The 15650-nt window shown below is 47.0% G+C and overlaps 1 protein-coding gene across 2 annotated transcripts in view; it reads left to right on the plus strand.

Annotated features, from left to right (window-relative positions):
- The first annotated feature begins 3393 nt into the window (after nucleotides 1-3393).
- The window catches only part of ST8SIA5 (ST8 alpha-N-acetyl-neuraminide alpha-2,8-sialyltransferase 5), an 89596-nt gene continuing 77339 nt past the window's right edge, over nucleotides 3394-15650 (plus strand). The window contains exon 1 of one of the 2 annotated variants that reach the window (XM_033177832.1): nucleotides 3394-4184. In XM_033177832.1, coding sequence (XP_033033723.1) covers nucleotides 4054-4184 — 131 coding nt within the window. In that variant the 5' untranslated portion in view covers nucleotides 3394-4053. The remainder of the gene's footprint in view (nucleotides 4185-15650) is intronic. The other variant, XM_033177831.1, reaches the window with a different exon arrangement.

Here is a 15650-nt window from a genome sequence, read left to right on the forward strand (position 1 = left end):
AGATAGAATTAAAATGCCTTTAGGATTAGAAGAGCAGTGTCAGCAGAGACCACTGGCCTATTGCTGATCATGTACAGAGGATCAAGTGACCAAAATCTATTGTACATAGAGTCTTGCTGCAAAGTTCCAGCCATTCCGAATGCCAGCATCAATCTCATTCACTGCTAATTCATGCAGGAGACCTAACTGTTGTTATCCTTCAACTATCTTGGCTCTTGGCTGGGTGGGCTTTTTGCTATTAGGTTAGCCAGTTAGTTTTAGTGTGGGGACAAATTCCTTGTTAGGTCATGGCAAATCTGCATAAAATATCTATTAAAAAATAACTTATCTTCTGGAAAAACTTTGGCAGTAATTGCTAAAGCTGAACATATGTACACTCTCTGACCTTGCAATTTGACTTCTAGAAGTAGATACCAGCAGATATGCACGCATGTTTTCACCCAAAAAACCATGCACCTGAAGGCTGATGGCAGCAACTACCCAGATGTCCATCAGCTGTAGAATGGATAAGTTGTGCCACAGTCATTTGATGGCATACTATATAGCAATAAGATTGAACAAACTATAACTGCAAACAAAAGTATTAGTTTTATATTGCACTGAAACATTTTACCACAAACTTAACAGCTTAAAGCAACACACACTTACAGGCTCACAGTTGTATAGGTCTTAAATCTGGGCACAGCATAGCTGGGTTCTCTGCTGAGGGTCCCAACAGCTGAAATCAAGGTGTAGGTGGCTGGAGCTTAGAATCCTCCTTGAAGTGTATTCAGGTTGTTAGCAGAAGTCAGTGTCTGCTTCGTGATTGGAGGACTGAGGTCCCCATTTCCTTGCTAGCTGTCAACCAGGAGCCAGTCGCAGCTCCTAGAGGCTGTCTGCATCCTTTGCCTTGTGGACCCCTTCTGTCTTTGAAGGACACAGCAAAGAATTTCCTTCGTATCAGCCACTCTCGTGATTCAAATCTCTTTCACCAGGAAGAGCACAGTTCCTTGTAAGGGCTCCATATGGCCATGCCCACTGAGGACAATTTCCTGATATTACAGCCAACTGATTTAGGTCAATTACATCTGCAAATTCCCTTCACAGCAGTGTCTAGATCAATACCTAGGGGAATGTGTGTACAAGAAGGGGTGAGGAATCTTGGGGGACATCTTGTAATTCTGCCCACCACATGCAACAACATAGATAAATCTCATAGTAACGTTAAGCAAAAGAAGGCAGACACAAAATAATATGTAATGTATAATTGTATTTATATAAAACACAAGAATAGGAAGCACTGATCTTTGGGGTTAGGAGTCAGAACAGTGGTTACTCTTGAGTACACAGTAACCGAAAAGGAACATGAGGGGATTCCTGGAGGCTGATAATTGATCTGTGTGCTGGTTACAGGGGTATGTTCAGCTTGTGAAAACCCATCGAGCTGAACATTTATGATTTGTGTACTTTTCTGTAAATGCATTATATTGCAATTAAAAAGTTCTTAGGATAATTTGGATTCATTACTTAAAAACAGATTTGTTTTGTTTTTCCAAGAAAGCATGCACTCAAAGACAGGCATCAGAGCGAGCACCTGATGGGGTGGAGAATAAGTAGGAATACAAAGGAAATGACAGTGCCTTGCCTGGAGTGGAGATGATAGTACCCCTCAAACTCTACACTTGAGCACCAAGTAGAGAAAAATTAGTACTGTCAACTTGGAGCCTGTGTGTAGGACCTACCTCATAATTTGGCCCAGTGCAAAGTGAAATGCAAACCCCCTTGTTCAAAAATTGGAAGACAGCAAGAGTGGAGCATTCAGTCAAAATCAATGGTGGTGGTGGGGACAAATGAACAAGTCCCACTCCCAAGAAACCAGCCTGCCTGTGTGTGTGGGAGAAAGAGCCTCATCTCAGAATCCCAAGACTTGTTGCTAGGTGAGTTTGGGCAAGTATTGCTTTAGCCCCTTCAGCTGTAAAATTGGTTAGCCAGGGGCTAGGAGGTGAAAATTCATTAATACATGCAAGTGAAGCACGTTTTTATGTGCCAGAAAGCAAACAAATATAGGAATTATTATAATAATGGGGCCCTCTAAATGTTGGAGTTTTTCTTTAATTGGTTAAAAAGCCTACCTGTGATCTTGCAGAGAAATACAGAAACTCTTCATGGCTAGCACAGGGGCCACTTCTGCCTTAGGAACTAACACAAATCCCGAATTCTTGGTGGTAGCCTTATCATGAGATTTTACTGTGCATTCCTTGATCTTACCAGTTCAAAGAAGAAACTACTAAATGCCAAGGTCTAGAGGGTATTGGAGTCTGGGCACTTCCACCATCGAAGTTCTTGTGCTGAGGTTTGAGTTTCGGTCAGGTTCCCGGTTGAATCCCTGATCTGACTCTAGAACCTCCCGGAGTGCCTGCTGGAGCCTGGGAAGAGGCACCCTAGAATCTTCCAACCGGCCTCAGTGGCGAGCGCTGCGGGCACGCGACTCCCAGCGCTTGGAGCCTCTGCGGTGTCAGGATGCCAGGACTGTCGCCTGGCCGGGTTGGGGGGTGGGGACGGTATTTCAGGCTAAGAATTTCTGAAGAGGCACGACGTTCTCATTGCGTTTCTGTGACTATTCACCCTGACTTGCATTCTGAAGCACGAATCTTTCCGGATGTAGTAACTGACTTACTAAAGCTTTGGGGGGACTGTGGTTCCCGAAGGCTGCCGGCTGCCTGACCTAAGATTTACGAGTGGTTTCGAGGATGAGACAAGGTCCCAGTGTCTCGGTGACAACAGGGTCTTTGACGAACGGCCGCCGAGTTGCGGCTGGGGAGGGGGAAGAGGCCTGTGGCGGGGTCGGGCAGCCCCTGAATTTCTTCCCTGCCGGAGTTGGGCGCCGGGGGGGCGGGCAGGTAGCCCCGCAGGCCATCAGCATGCAGGAGCGGCGCGCGCCGTCCTTGAAGGGCTGCCCGGCTGACCTTGCTCCGCTTTCTCCGGAGAAATCGCTAGAAGAGCGCGAGGACGCGGCCACGGCGGTGACTCAGTGCCCTGCGCGCCGCACGCAAATGCTCCCTTCCATCAAGTCCAGCTCCGCAGAGGCTGTTTCCTCTTCCTGCCCTCTTTTTTTTTTTTTTTTGAGACGGAGTCTCGCTCTGTCGCCCAGGCTGGAGTGCAGTGGCGCGACCCGGCTCACTGCAACCTCCGCCTCCCGGTTCAAGCGATTCTTCTGCCTCAGCCTCCGCAGTAGCTGGGACTACAGGCGCGTGCCACCACGCCCGGCTAATTTTGTTTTTTGTATTTTTAGTAGAGACGGGTTTCGCCATTTGGCCAGGCTGGTCTCGAACTCCTGACCTTGTGATCCGCCCGCCTCGGCCTCCCAAAGTGCTGGGATTACAGGAGTGAGCCGCCGCCCAGCCCCAGGCCTCTTTTTAATTCCAAGATTCAAACCCGGCGTTTTCCGCTCCGCCCCTCCCCCTCCCCACGGCCCGCCTATCATTAGCCAGACTGCACGGGTGTTTTGTACCCTCCCTCCCCCGTCCCTATCGGCAGAACCGAAGGCCAACCTTCGCGATCCCTCGCTGCGGGCCCGGGGATCAGACGTGGCCCGCCCCTGGCAGGGCACCGCGCGCTGGGCAACCGCGATCCGGAGCCGGACTGGAGCGGGCGGTGCGCGGTGCGCTAGGGCGCACAGGGGACGGAGCCCGGGCCCCGCTCCCCATTGGCCACCACCTCGGCGGGAGGGGCCGCCTCCGGCTTGTGGCACCTGGAGTCGCCCCTCCGCGGGGAAATCGGCAGCTGCCAGGCGCGGGCCCCTGGAGGTAAAGGTACCCGGGGGTGGGGAAGGCCCCGGGCCGCGGCAGAGCTCCCTGCCACTGGCCCTGTCCTGTCTGCCGCCCCAGCGGCTGCGAAGCGTGGATGTCCCCAGGTCCGGCCGCGCCAGCCAGAAACTTTGCCCCGCGAAGTCCCCCGCCTGCCTGACCGCACCGTGAGGCGCCACGTCGGCAGCGCGCCCTCCGGGGCCCCGGAACCCCGCGAGTCATTGCCTGGCCGCCCCGTACCCCGCGCCCGCGGCGCCCGGTCGCCAGGATGCGCTACGCGGACCCCTCGGCCAACCGGGATTTGTTGGGGAACCGAACTTTGCTCTTCATCTTCATCTGCGCCTTCGCCTTGGTGACCTTGCTGCAACAGATCCTGTATGGCAGGAACTACATTAAGAGGTAAGAAAGTCCGTGAGAGGGCGGGATGCACGGAGCCGGCTGACGAGCCCCCGGGTGCCAGTGGCAGCGGCAGCTTCCGTCACAGCGCCCCGGTGTAAGTGACCGTGGGGTCCGCTCCTAGCCCCGAGCATGGCCGCTTAAGCTTGGGTCACCGCGTTTCCAAGAGCATCCTTGCTCCCAGCTCCCTGCCCAGCGCTAGCTGGAGGGCCCAGGCAACTTTGTTCCACTATGAAAAATGAAGGACAGGGTAGAATTCCAGGCAACCAGGCTAACGATAAATCCATTTAATACCGGAAAGACCGCATGGGTCAGAGCGGTGTCCTCCAAACCCACAGTTCTATGGCCATTTGTTTGGACTCCGGGGTCGGAGGGCTCAAAATTGTATAGATTATTTATTTATTTATTTATTTATTACCTCTCGAGTCCTGAACTTTCGTAAGGACCCTTTGGAAAAAAAGCATTTTCCCCTCCAGGAGCTTCGGGTTAGGTGGGGGTGGTAGTGGGCTGTGGCGATGCGACAGGGATAGTGATAATGAAGTCTTATAATCCCATAGCCACTGGATCTGTGAAACTCAACAACGTGATTCCTTCTGAAACAGATGGCTTTTTTTTTTTTCTCATCCTCAGCGCAAAAGGTCAGAGCTGCAGTAGAAGTTAACCCCTGGTTGGGCTGTCCCCCTACTCCACCCCAATCCACAGTTAAACTCCAAGAGAAAGAGCAGCAGGAGGTGTTACTCAGAAATTCAATTCGGGCACAGCCTCAGTCTCTCTGTTTGCGGAAGATACACTGAAATGCCAGCCACTTCCTTCTGCCGGCTCTTCTGGCTTAAGGGAAACACTTGGGGTTTCTCTGCCTGGTTTGGGTGATTAGGGGAGGTTCCTGCTCTAGGATATACCCATATCAGAGCCTCTCTTGGAAAGAGCGCTCTCTCCCAGCTGCTGGGGTGTTTTTTTCTTTGCTGCTAGTGCCTCCCTACTCACACCGCCCATCCCCCAGGTTGATAGGAAAATAAATGTCTCTCTAGCTAAGTAAGCATCCCACCTTCTTCTCTAAACTTCCCCATAACAAAACAGCCCTCTTCTCATCCTTTGGGTTCTACATCAGGTATGGGTGCTCCCAATCTGGGCTGCCCACGAGGATGGGCAGGTGAGGATCGCTGCTGGGTGTGGCTCTACAGTGGAAAAGCTGAGCACTTAAGCTGTTTCCCCTCCTTGTAACTCCCCCAGAGCTGGGGAGTAATGAGGCACCTTTTTCTGAACATTTGTTTACGGCCAGTCGCTGCTCCGAACCCTCCCAGGGAGCGTTCCCTGGTTGGTGGCAGCTCCTGAGTGCTGTCTGGCACTGGTGGCTTTAAAGGCCATCTTCGGAGCCTCCTGGCTTCTTGGATCTGATTGGGCCTGCCTCTTCTTTCGGTTACTGCTGCCCCTGAGATGATCCTGTGCAAGGACAACTGGGTCCCCCACGGCTTGCTGCAGCCCTGCAGGCCGATTGCCTGCTGCCATCTTGGCCCTTGCTCTTCAGCAGGGCAGCTCTGGATTCCTGCCCCCTGCCGGCACCTCCCCAAAGTTGCTGGGGCTGCTGGGATTCCTTATGCCCTGTCAACGGGGGAAAAGTATAACCGCCTATGGCAATGCCAACCAAACTACTACCTGCTTGCTCTGGCAAGTCCTCCCTGGTCTTGGGTGGGTGGGCTAGCTGCCAGGAGTTCAGCAGGCACACAAGGTGCTTCCCTTCCTCCCTCACAGAGACCCTGACACCCTAAATTTCACAGATGCTATCTTGCAGGCCTCATTCTAGAGACTCAACCCAATCAACCAAGCAAAACCTGTATAGGCCTGATCCTGGAAGTGTGCCTGTAGATAAGGGTCTGTAAAGAAGGAGATAATGTGGTCTTGGTGCTCAGAGGACTCGAAGTCTATTTGGGGCAACAAAATAGCCACAAATGAAATAGAAAGTGAATGTTAAACTGTCTGAGAAGAGAGGCACTGATAGGCTGGAGAAGTTAGGCAAGACTGTGCCCAGAGGAAGTTGAACTTGAGTGGGCCTTGAAGGAAGGGTAAGATTTGAGGGTGGGGGCAGGGGGCATGCACATCCAAAAAGTGGGCAGGAGCAAAGATGTAGAGATGCAAGTGTGTCACAATTTCCTCCCGTCTCTCCCACACCTGGCCCTACCTACACTGCAGCACTTGACTTAATCATTGATTAGTCCTGATCTTGAATTGGGTGTGGCTGCCACATCAGTGTCACCCCTAGCACCTGCTCACCTATCTTGTTTCCTCCATATATCATGATTGTAATGAGCTGGGCTGATGTGATTATCAGCAGCCTGTCTCCTGTCTACAAACACTTAACCAGTGTTCGTCAAGCAGAGGATCTGGGAGGGCCTGAATCAGAACCAACTGGAGGACCACTGAAATGCAGACTCCTGAGCCCCTGAATCTGACTGTCTAGGGGAGGGATCTACTAACCTGCCTTTGTAGCAAGCTCCCCAGGCAATCTGCAAGCTGCAACAAGCTCCTCCTGCTGCTCTAGACCAGTGGTTCTCAATCCCCTATTCACCACAGCAGTGTTTGGAGACTTCTGTGGTGTTCACATTGGGGAGAGGAGAGTGCTGCTGCATGCACTGGGACGAGACCAAAGGTGTTGTAAAGATCCTATAATGCATAGTTTGCCCCCCACAACAAAGAATTTTCCAGCCCCAAACCTCAGTACTAGCTGAGGTTGAGAAACTCTGCTCCAGACCAAAAGTTCCATGAGGTGGGGATTTGCTCTTTTTTTTGTTTTTGTTTTTGAGACGGAGTTTCTCTGTGTCACCCAGGCTGGAGTGCAGTGATTTCGGCTTTCTGCAAGCTCCGCCTCTCTAGTTCACGCCATTCTCCTGCCTCAGTCTTGCGAGTAGCTGGGACTACAGGCGCCCGCCACCACGCCCGGCTAATTTATTTGTATTTTTCTAGTAGAGACAGGGTTTCATCTTGTTAGCCAGGATGGTCTGGATTTCCTGACCTTGTGATCCACCCGCCTCGGCCTCCCAAAGTGCTGGGATTACAGGCATGAGCCACTGCGCCCGGCCGATTTGCTCTGTTTTGTTCCCAGCTGCACTGTGAACACCAAATGTGTCCAGCACATAAGAAGTTCTCAATAAATATCGGATAATGAATAAATAATTGAAGGTAGGACTATGTGTGTGTACACAGGGATTGTAACTGGAAGAGACACAATGAAGAAATGGATACAACTGACGTGAGGGAAGGAAGGGACGAAGGGGGCAGATGTAACAGTGGGTCACTAGCCTCAGCAAAGTGTTTTGAAGATTGAGAAGAACAATTTGCATTTGGTTCATTGGGCCATTGGGAGCAGTGTTTGGCCCTCGAGTAGGGTAATGGCAGGATAAAAGTCCCTAGGAAGGACATTAGCTGGGCCTTCCACAGGAAGAGTTAAAGAGGTGGAAAGGCTGGGAGGTACTGTCATAGCCCATTGAAAGGGAGAAGAACTTGTTGCAGGGAGCAGGTCCACTTCAGAGGCAGGGGATTCCTGAAGGCTGCCATTGTTTGCTTCTGTGCTGAGCTGGTGCAATGCCACCTCACAAAGAGTTCAGGGATACAGCAATGGCAGGCTCTTTCAGGGAGAATTCAGTGACAGCCCACAGCAAATGGCAGTGGGGCTGTGAGTCGATGTGTGCTTACTTCTTTGGACCCTGGGCGCTCCCTGTGCTCTGCAACCGGAGCTTTTGGGAGGACCCTACTGAGAGCAGTCAGAACTCTGGGGGTCCATTTGCAGCACCTACCTTGGTCAGGAAGGGAGAAGGCGGGGCAGTGCAGGTGGGTTAGTGGGCTCAGTGTCTCTAATGGAGAAAACATGCACTATGTGAATGAGGAGAAAAAGACAAGAAACAAAGTTGTGAACATTCCTCTTGATGCTCTTGGGTTCTCCATGTCTGTTTTTGATTGATTGAACAAATACTTCACGCAGATTTACTCTTTAAGTGCTGAGGATACAACGGTGTGCAAGTCAGGCACAGTCCTGGGTCTCCAAGGAGCCCATGGCATTAGGAAGACAGAAGGGCATGCAACTGATACATGAGCCATGCCTAGAGGAATGGATGAGGGACTCTAAAAACAAGGAAGAGGGAGCCAGAGCAAATCACTGTGTTTCAAGGTACATGGAGGCATTTGAAGGGGTCTTCAAGAAAGGGGAGTGATCCACAGGCACAGGCAGAGGTGAAAGGAAGGGGAATGAAATCGAGTTTGAGCAAGGATTGACAAGTGCTGGCAAGAGTTGAGTGAATCTGCATGACTCAGGGGTTAGAGCTATACTGCTGGGGGCAGAGTGAGGCAGGCAGGGCCCAATTCCTGAGAAGAAAGTAGGGACCCTGTGAGGAGGACGTGTCTCGGGGAGGGAGCGGGGAGGGTGACAGCTGTGGGTCTAGATCCTCGTGCGTGGAGCTACCCAGAACTGTGCAGGGAAGAGCCAGACTCGTAATGTAGATTTATAGTCACCAACCACTGACATCAGTGTTTTTCACACTTTTATGATTGGAAAGCACAGTATGGTATATGTTATAGCCGGGGACCTTGAACACAGCTATGTACACACTCAACTGAAACATTTTGTGAAACAATACTTGGCCTTATTACGAGAAATGCACTCTAATGTTTTCTATTTTACTTCATTTAAAAAATCCATTCGCCATGTGCGGTGGCTCACGCCTGTAATCCCAGCACTTTAAGAGGACTAGGTGGGTGGATCACGAGGTCAGGAGTTTGAGGCCAGCCTGACCAATATGGTGAAACTCTATCTCTACTAAAAATACAAAAATTAGCTGGGTGTAGTGGCATGCACCTGTAATCCCAGCTACTCAGGAGGTGAGGCACAAGAATCATTTGAAACTGGGAGGTGGAGGTTGCATTGAGCCGAGATGGCACCATTGCACTCCAGCCTGGGCGACAGAGCGAGACTCCGTCTCAAAAAAATAAATAAATAAAATAAAATAAAATAAATAAATCCATTCTATTTCATTAAAAAATACAATGGAATATTGGCCTTAAAAAGAAAGGAAGTTCTGAAATGTGCTACAACATGGATGAACACAACCATTTCACTTGTGTTAAGTGAAATAAGCCAGGCACAAAAGGACAAATACTCTATGATTCCAATTATATGAGAGACCTAGAGTAGTCAAATTCATAAAGACAGAAAGTAGAATGGTGGTTCCTGGGGTCTGAGTGTGGAATGGGGAGTCATCTTTTAATGGGTATGGAGTTTCAGTTTGGAAAGATGAGAAAGTGTTGGAGATGGATGGCGGTGATGGTAGCACAGCAAGGTGAATGTACTTAATTACATTCAACTGTAGACTTAAAAATGGTTAAAATGGGCCGGGCGCGGTGGCTCAAGCCTGTAATCCCAGCACTTTGGGAGGCCGAGACAGGCGGATCACGAGGTCAGGAGATCGAGACCATCCTGGCTAACATGGTGAAACCCCGTCTCTACTAAAAAATACAAAAAACTAGCCGGGCGAGGTGGCGGGCGCCTGTAGTCCCAGCTACTCGGGAGGCTGAGGCAGGAGAATGGCGTAAACCCGGAAGGCGGAGCTTGCAGTGAGCTGAGATCCAGCCACTGCACTCCAGCCTGGGCTACAGAGCCAGACTCCGTCTCAAAAAAAAAAAAAAAAAAAAAGATGGTTAAAATGGTAAATTTTGTTATTGTGTATTTTACAATCCATTGGGTTGAAACCCTTAATCAGAAAAACACTGGTGTGAGCACTGGGATTGAATGAGTCACCAAAGACAGAGCAGAGTGGAAAATGACAATGGGTCTGGGTGCAAAGGAGAGCCTTGAAGGATGTCTGCACCTATAAGGGGTCGAGAGAGGACAGCTGGTTCTGGAAACCGAGGCTGGAGAGAGGTGGAAGGGAATGAGGAGAGGGAGGTGTTAAGGAAACCAAGGGATGAGGGTGTCAGAGTGAGTGGCCAGCTGTGGCATGCCGGGAAGAGGGCTCGGGTGGGATAGGATTGAGGTGTCTGCTGGGTTGGCAGTAGAGGCAAAGACAGTTTGGGAGAGAAGAGTGGGGACAGGATCCTGTTTCAGTGGGCAGGGAGTGAGTGGGGAAAGAGAATGTAGAGACAGGGAGTGCAGATTACCCTTTCTAGGTGTCAATGCTGAGAACAGAAAGCGTTAAAAGAAAGATTTTCCACAATGAGGGGCATGGAAATTGTCTCCTCTTCTTTTAAGTACCGCACTGACCCCAATCCCCTTTGTTAGTGCTGAAATCTTCATATAAGCTCACAGCCCTAGAGTATTATGACTTCAGGTGTTTTTAACAAAGGGACAGTAAAGGGCAATGTTTATTTAGTAGTAGAAAGAAAGGACATGGTAGATTTTAATAATCTGGTCTCAGTCCATCTTTTAAACTTAATCCCAGGAAAACCAGATAACCATGGGCCTTGAATGTCTTCCCGTGTCTTTCAGTGGAGTTTTATAATTCTCCATAAAAAGTTTGAATGTTTTCTGTTAGATTTATGTCTTAGTTTGTTTGGGCTTCTATAACAAATTACCATAGATTGGGTAGCTTAAGCAACAAATGTTTGTTTCTCACTGTTCAAGAGGCTGAAAGTTCAAGATCAAGGTGCTAGCATGGTTGGGTTCTGGTGAGGGCCCTCCCGCAGGTTGCACACTTCTTGTTTCCTCATGTGGGGATGAAAGAGAGGGAGCTAAGTCTCTGGCCTTGTCTTAGGTGGGCACCAATCCCATTCGTGACTGCTCCACTCTCTGACCTAATCATCCCCCCAAAACTCCACCTCCAAATACCATTGCCTTGGGATTTGATTTCAACATAGGAATTTTGGGGGGACACAAACAATTATTTAGTCCATAACAATTCATGTCTAGCTACATAGTTTTTAACTATTTAAAAACTATATAAAGTGTTTGCTATTGTACAGATTATCTTTCAAAATGTTATATTTTCTAACTGTTTATAGCTGCTATATAGAAATAAATTTGATTTTCGTGTATTAATTTTATAATCAGCAACTTTGATTATGCACATACTGATAATAGTTTGTCTGTAGATTATCTGGGGATTTCTATGTAGACATTTTTCTTTCTTTCATTACTACCATTATACCTTAATATATAGTTCTTGTTTTATTGTAGTGGCTAGGACCTTCGACATAATATTCAATAAAAGTGTCATAGTGAACATCCTCGTCTTAGTCCTCACCGTTTTCTTCTTTCTTTTTTTGACAGCTTTATTGAAATAAAATTTACCCACTTAAAGTGTACAGTTAAATGACTTTTAATATATTCATACAGTTGCACATCTACCACCACAGTCAATTTTAGGACGTTTTTATTACTCTACAAAAGAAATCCTGTACCCCTTACCCATCACTTCCCAGACCCCCATCCCTCCTGGTCCTAGGAATGAAAAAACACACTAACCTGTTTTCTGTCTCTCTAGATTTTCCTGTTTTGAGCATTTAATATAAATGGAATCATATGCTACGTTGTCCTATGTGATTGACATCTTGCACTAAGCAGAATGTTTTCAAGGTTCATCCATGTCATATCATGTATCAGTACTTCATTTATTCTTATTGCAGAATAATATTTCATTGTATGGATAGACTAAATTCTGTTTCTCTGTTCTTCAACTCATAGACATTTGAATTGTTTTCACCATTATGTTAAGTTTTTGTGTGGACATAGATTTTCATTTCTCTTGGGTTTATACCTGTGAGTAAAATATATGGTAACTCTGTGTTTGCCATTTGATGAACTGCCAGCGTTCTCTGAGGTGGCTGTATCATTTTACATTTTCTCCAGCATTGTATGAGGGTTCCAATTTCTCTACATCCATGGCGACACTTTTATTATCTTTTTTTGGATTATAGACATCTCAGTGGTTTTGAGGTGATGTCTCACTGTGGTTTTGATTTTGCATTTCTCTGATGACTAATGATGTGGAGCATCTTTTTATGTGCTTATTAGCTATTTGTATATCTTCTTTGGAGAAATATCTATTTAGATTCTTTGCCTTTTTGTTTGTTTGTTTGTTTGTTTTTTGTTTTTTTAGAGTGAGTTTTGCCCAGGCTGGAGTGCAATGGTGTGATCTCAGCTCACTGCAACCTCTGCCTCCCGATTTCAAGTGATTCTCCCACCTCAACCTCCTGAGTAGCTGGGATTACAGGCATGCACCACCATGCCTGGCTAATTTTTGTATTTTTAGTAGAGACAGGGTTTCACCATGTTGGCCAGGCTGGTCTCGAACTCCTAATCTCAGGTAATCTGCCCTTCCCGACCTCCCAAAGTGCTGGGATTACAGGAATGAGCCACCACGCCCAGTCAGCCACTGTGCCCAGCCCTGTTGCCTATTTTTATTTTTTTTTATTTATTTATAAATTATACTTTTAAGTTCTAGGGTACATGTGCACAACATGCAGGTTTGTTACATAGGTATACATGTGCCATGTTGGTTTGCTGCACCCATCAACTCATCATTTACTTTAGGTATTTCTCGTAATGCTATCCCTTCCCCAGCCCTACCAACCCCCTGACAGGTCCCAGTGTGTGATGGTCCCTGCCCTGTATCCAGGTGTTCTCACTGATCAGTTCCCACCTATGAGTGAGAACATGTGGTATTTGGTTTTCTGTCTTTGTGATAGTTTGCTTAGAATGATGGTTTCCGGCTTCATCCATGTCCCTGCAAAGGACATGAATTCATCCTTTTTTATGGCTGCATAGTATTCTATGGTGTATATGTGCCACAATTTCTTAATCTAGTCTATCATTGATGGACATTTGGGTTGGTTCCAAGTCTTTGCTACTGTGAATAGTGCCACAATAAACATACGTGTGCATGTGTCTTTATAGTAGCATGATTTATAATCCTTTGGGTATATACCCAGTAATGGGATCTCTGGGTCAAATGGTATTTCTAGTTCTAGATCCTTGAGGAATCACCACACTGTCTTCCACAATGGTTGAACTAATTTACACTCCCACCAACAGCGTAAAAGTGTTCCTATTTCTCCACATCCTCTCCAGCATCTGTTGTTTCCTGACTTTTTAATGATCGCCGTTCCAACTGGTGTGAGATGGTATCTCATTGTGGTTTTGATCCGGATTTCTTTTGTTTGTTTGTTTGAGATGGAGTCTCGCTGTGTCGCCCAGGCTGGAGAGCAGTGGCATGCTCTCAGCTCACTACAAGCTCCGCCTCCCAGGTTCATACCATTCTCCTGCCTCAGCCTCCCAAGTAGCTGGGACTACAGGCACCACCAGGCCTGGCTAATTTTTTGTATTTTTAGTAGAGATGGGGTTTCACCATGTTAGCCGGGATGGTCTTGATCTCCTGACCTCGTGATCCGCCTGCCTCGGATTCCCAAAGTGCTGGGATTACAGGTGTGAGCCACCGCACCTGGCCCTTGATCTGGATTTCTCTGATGACTGGTGGTGATGAGCATTTTTTCATGTGCCTGTTGACTGCATAAATGTCTTCTTTTGAGAAGTGTCTGTTCATATCCTTTGCCCACTTTTTGATTGGATTGTTTGTTTTTTTCTTGTAAATTTGTTTAAGTTCTTTGTGGATTCTGGATATTAGCCCTTTGTCAGATGGGTAGATTGCAAAAATGTTCTCCCATTCTGTAGGTTGCTTGTGCACTCTGATGGTAGTTTATTTTGCCATGCAGAAGCTCTTTAGTTTAATTAGATACCATTTGTCTATTTTGGCTTTTGTTGCCATTGCTTTTGGTGTTTTAGTCATGAAGTCCTTGCCCATGCCTATGTCCTGAATAGTATTGCCTAGGTTTTCTTCTAGGGGTTGTATGGTTTTAGGCCTAACATTTAAGTCTTTAATCCATCTTGAATTAATTTTTGTATAAGGTGTAAGGAAGGGATACAGTTTCAGTTTCCTACATATGCCTAGCCAGTTTTCCCAGCACCATTTATTAAATAGGGAATCCTTTCCCATTTCTTGTTTTTGTCAGGTTTGTCAAAGATTAGATGGTTGTAGATGTATGGTGTTATTTCTGACGCCTCTGTTCTGTTCCGTTGGTTTATATATCTGTTTTGGTACCATGCTGTTTTGGTTACTGTAGCCTTGTAGTATAGTTCGAAGTCAGGTAGCATAGTGCCTCCAGCTTTGTTCTTTTGTCTTAGGATTGATGTGGCAATGTAGGCTCTTTTTTGGTTCCATATGAACTTTAAAGTCGTTTTTTCCAATTCTGTGAAGGAAGTTGTTGGTAGCTTGATGGAGATCGCATTGAATCTATAAATTACTTTGGACAGTATGGCCATTTTCACGATATTGATTCTTCCTATCCATGAGCATGGAATGTTCTTCCATTTGTTTGTGTCTTCTTTTATTTCGTTGAACAGTGGTTTGTAGTTCCCCTTGAAGAGGTCCTTTACATCCCTTGTAAGTTGGATTCCTAGGTATTTTATTCTCTTTGAAGCAATCGTGAATGGGAGTTCATTCGTGATTTGGCTCTCTGTTTGTCTGTTATTGGTGTATAAGAATGCCTGTTATTTTTGCCCATTGATTTTGTATCCTGAGACTTTGCTGAAGTTGCTTATCAGCTTAAGGAGATTTTGGGCTGAGACGATGGGGTTTTCTAAATACACAATCATGTCATCTGCAAATCGGGACAATTTGACTTCCTCTTTTCCTAATTGAATACCCTTTATTTCTTTCTCTTGCCTGAATGCCCTGGCCAGAACTTCCAACACTATGTTGAACAGGAGTGGTGAGAGAGGGCATCCTTGTCTTGTGTCGATTTTCAAAGGGAATGCTTTGCCGAGACCAGCTCGGTCAGGGAGACCTTAATCTAGCGGCGCTAGAGGAATTAAAGACACACACACAGAAATATAGAGGTGTGAAGTGGGGAATCAGGGATCTCACAGCCTTCAGAGCTGAGAGCCCCAAACAGAGATTTACCCACGTATTGATTAACAGCAAACCAGTCGTTAGCTTTGTTTCTGTAGATATTAAATTAACTAAAAGTATCCTTTATGGGAAACCAAGGGATGGGCCGAATTAACTGTAGCAGGAACATGCCTTTAAGACACAGATCGCTCATCCTAATTGTTTGTGGCTTAAGAATACCTTTAAGTGGTTTTCCACCCTGGGCGGGCCAGGTATTCCTTGCCCTCACTCCTGTGAATCCACAACCTTCCAGCTTGGGCGTTAGGGCCATTATGGACATATCACAGTGCTGCAGAGATTTTATTTATGGCCAGTTTTGGGGCCAGTTTATGGCCAGATTTTGGGAGGCTTGCCCCCAACAATGCTTCCAGTTTTTGCCCATTCAGTATGATATTGGCTGTGGGTTTGTCATAAATAGCTCTTATTATTTTCAGATACGTTCCATCAATACCTAGTTTATTGAGAGTGTTTAGCATGAAAAGCTGTTTATATGATGGATTATGTTTATTGATTTGCATATGTTGAACCAGCCTTGCATCCCAGG

This window comes from Trachypithecus francoisi, unplaced genomic scaffold, assembly GCF_009764315.1.
Source record: "Trachypithecus francoisi isolate TF-2019V2 unplaced genomic scaffold, Tfra_2.0 Lachesis_group19, whole genome shotgun sequence".
Lineage (NCBI taxonomy): Eukaryota > Metazoa > Chordata > Mammalia > Primates > Cercopithecidae > Trachypithecus > Trachypithecus francoisi.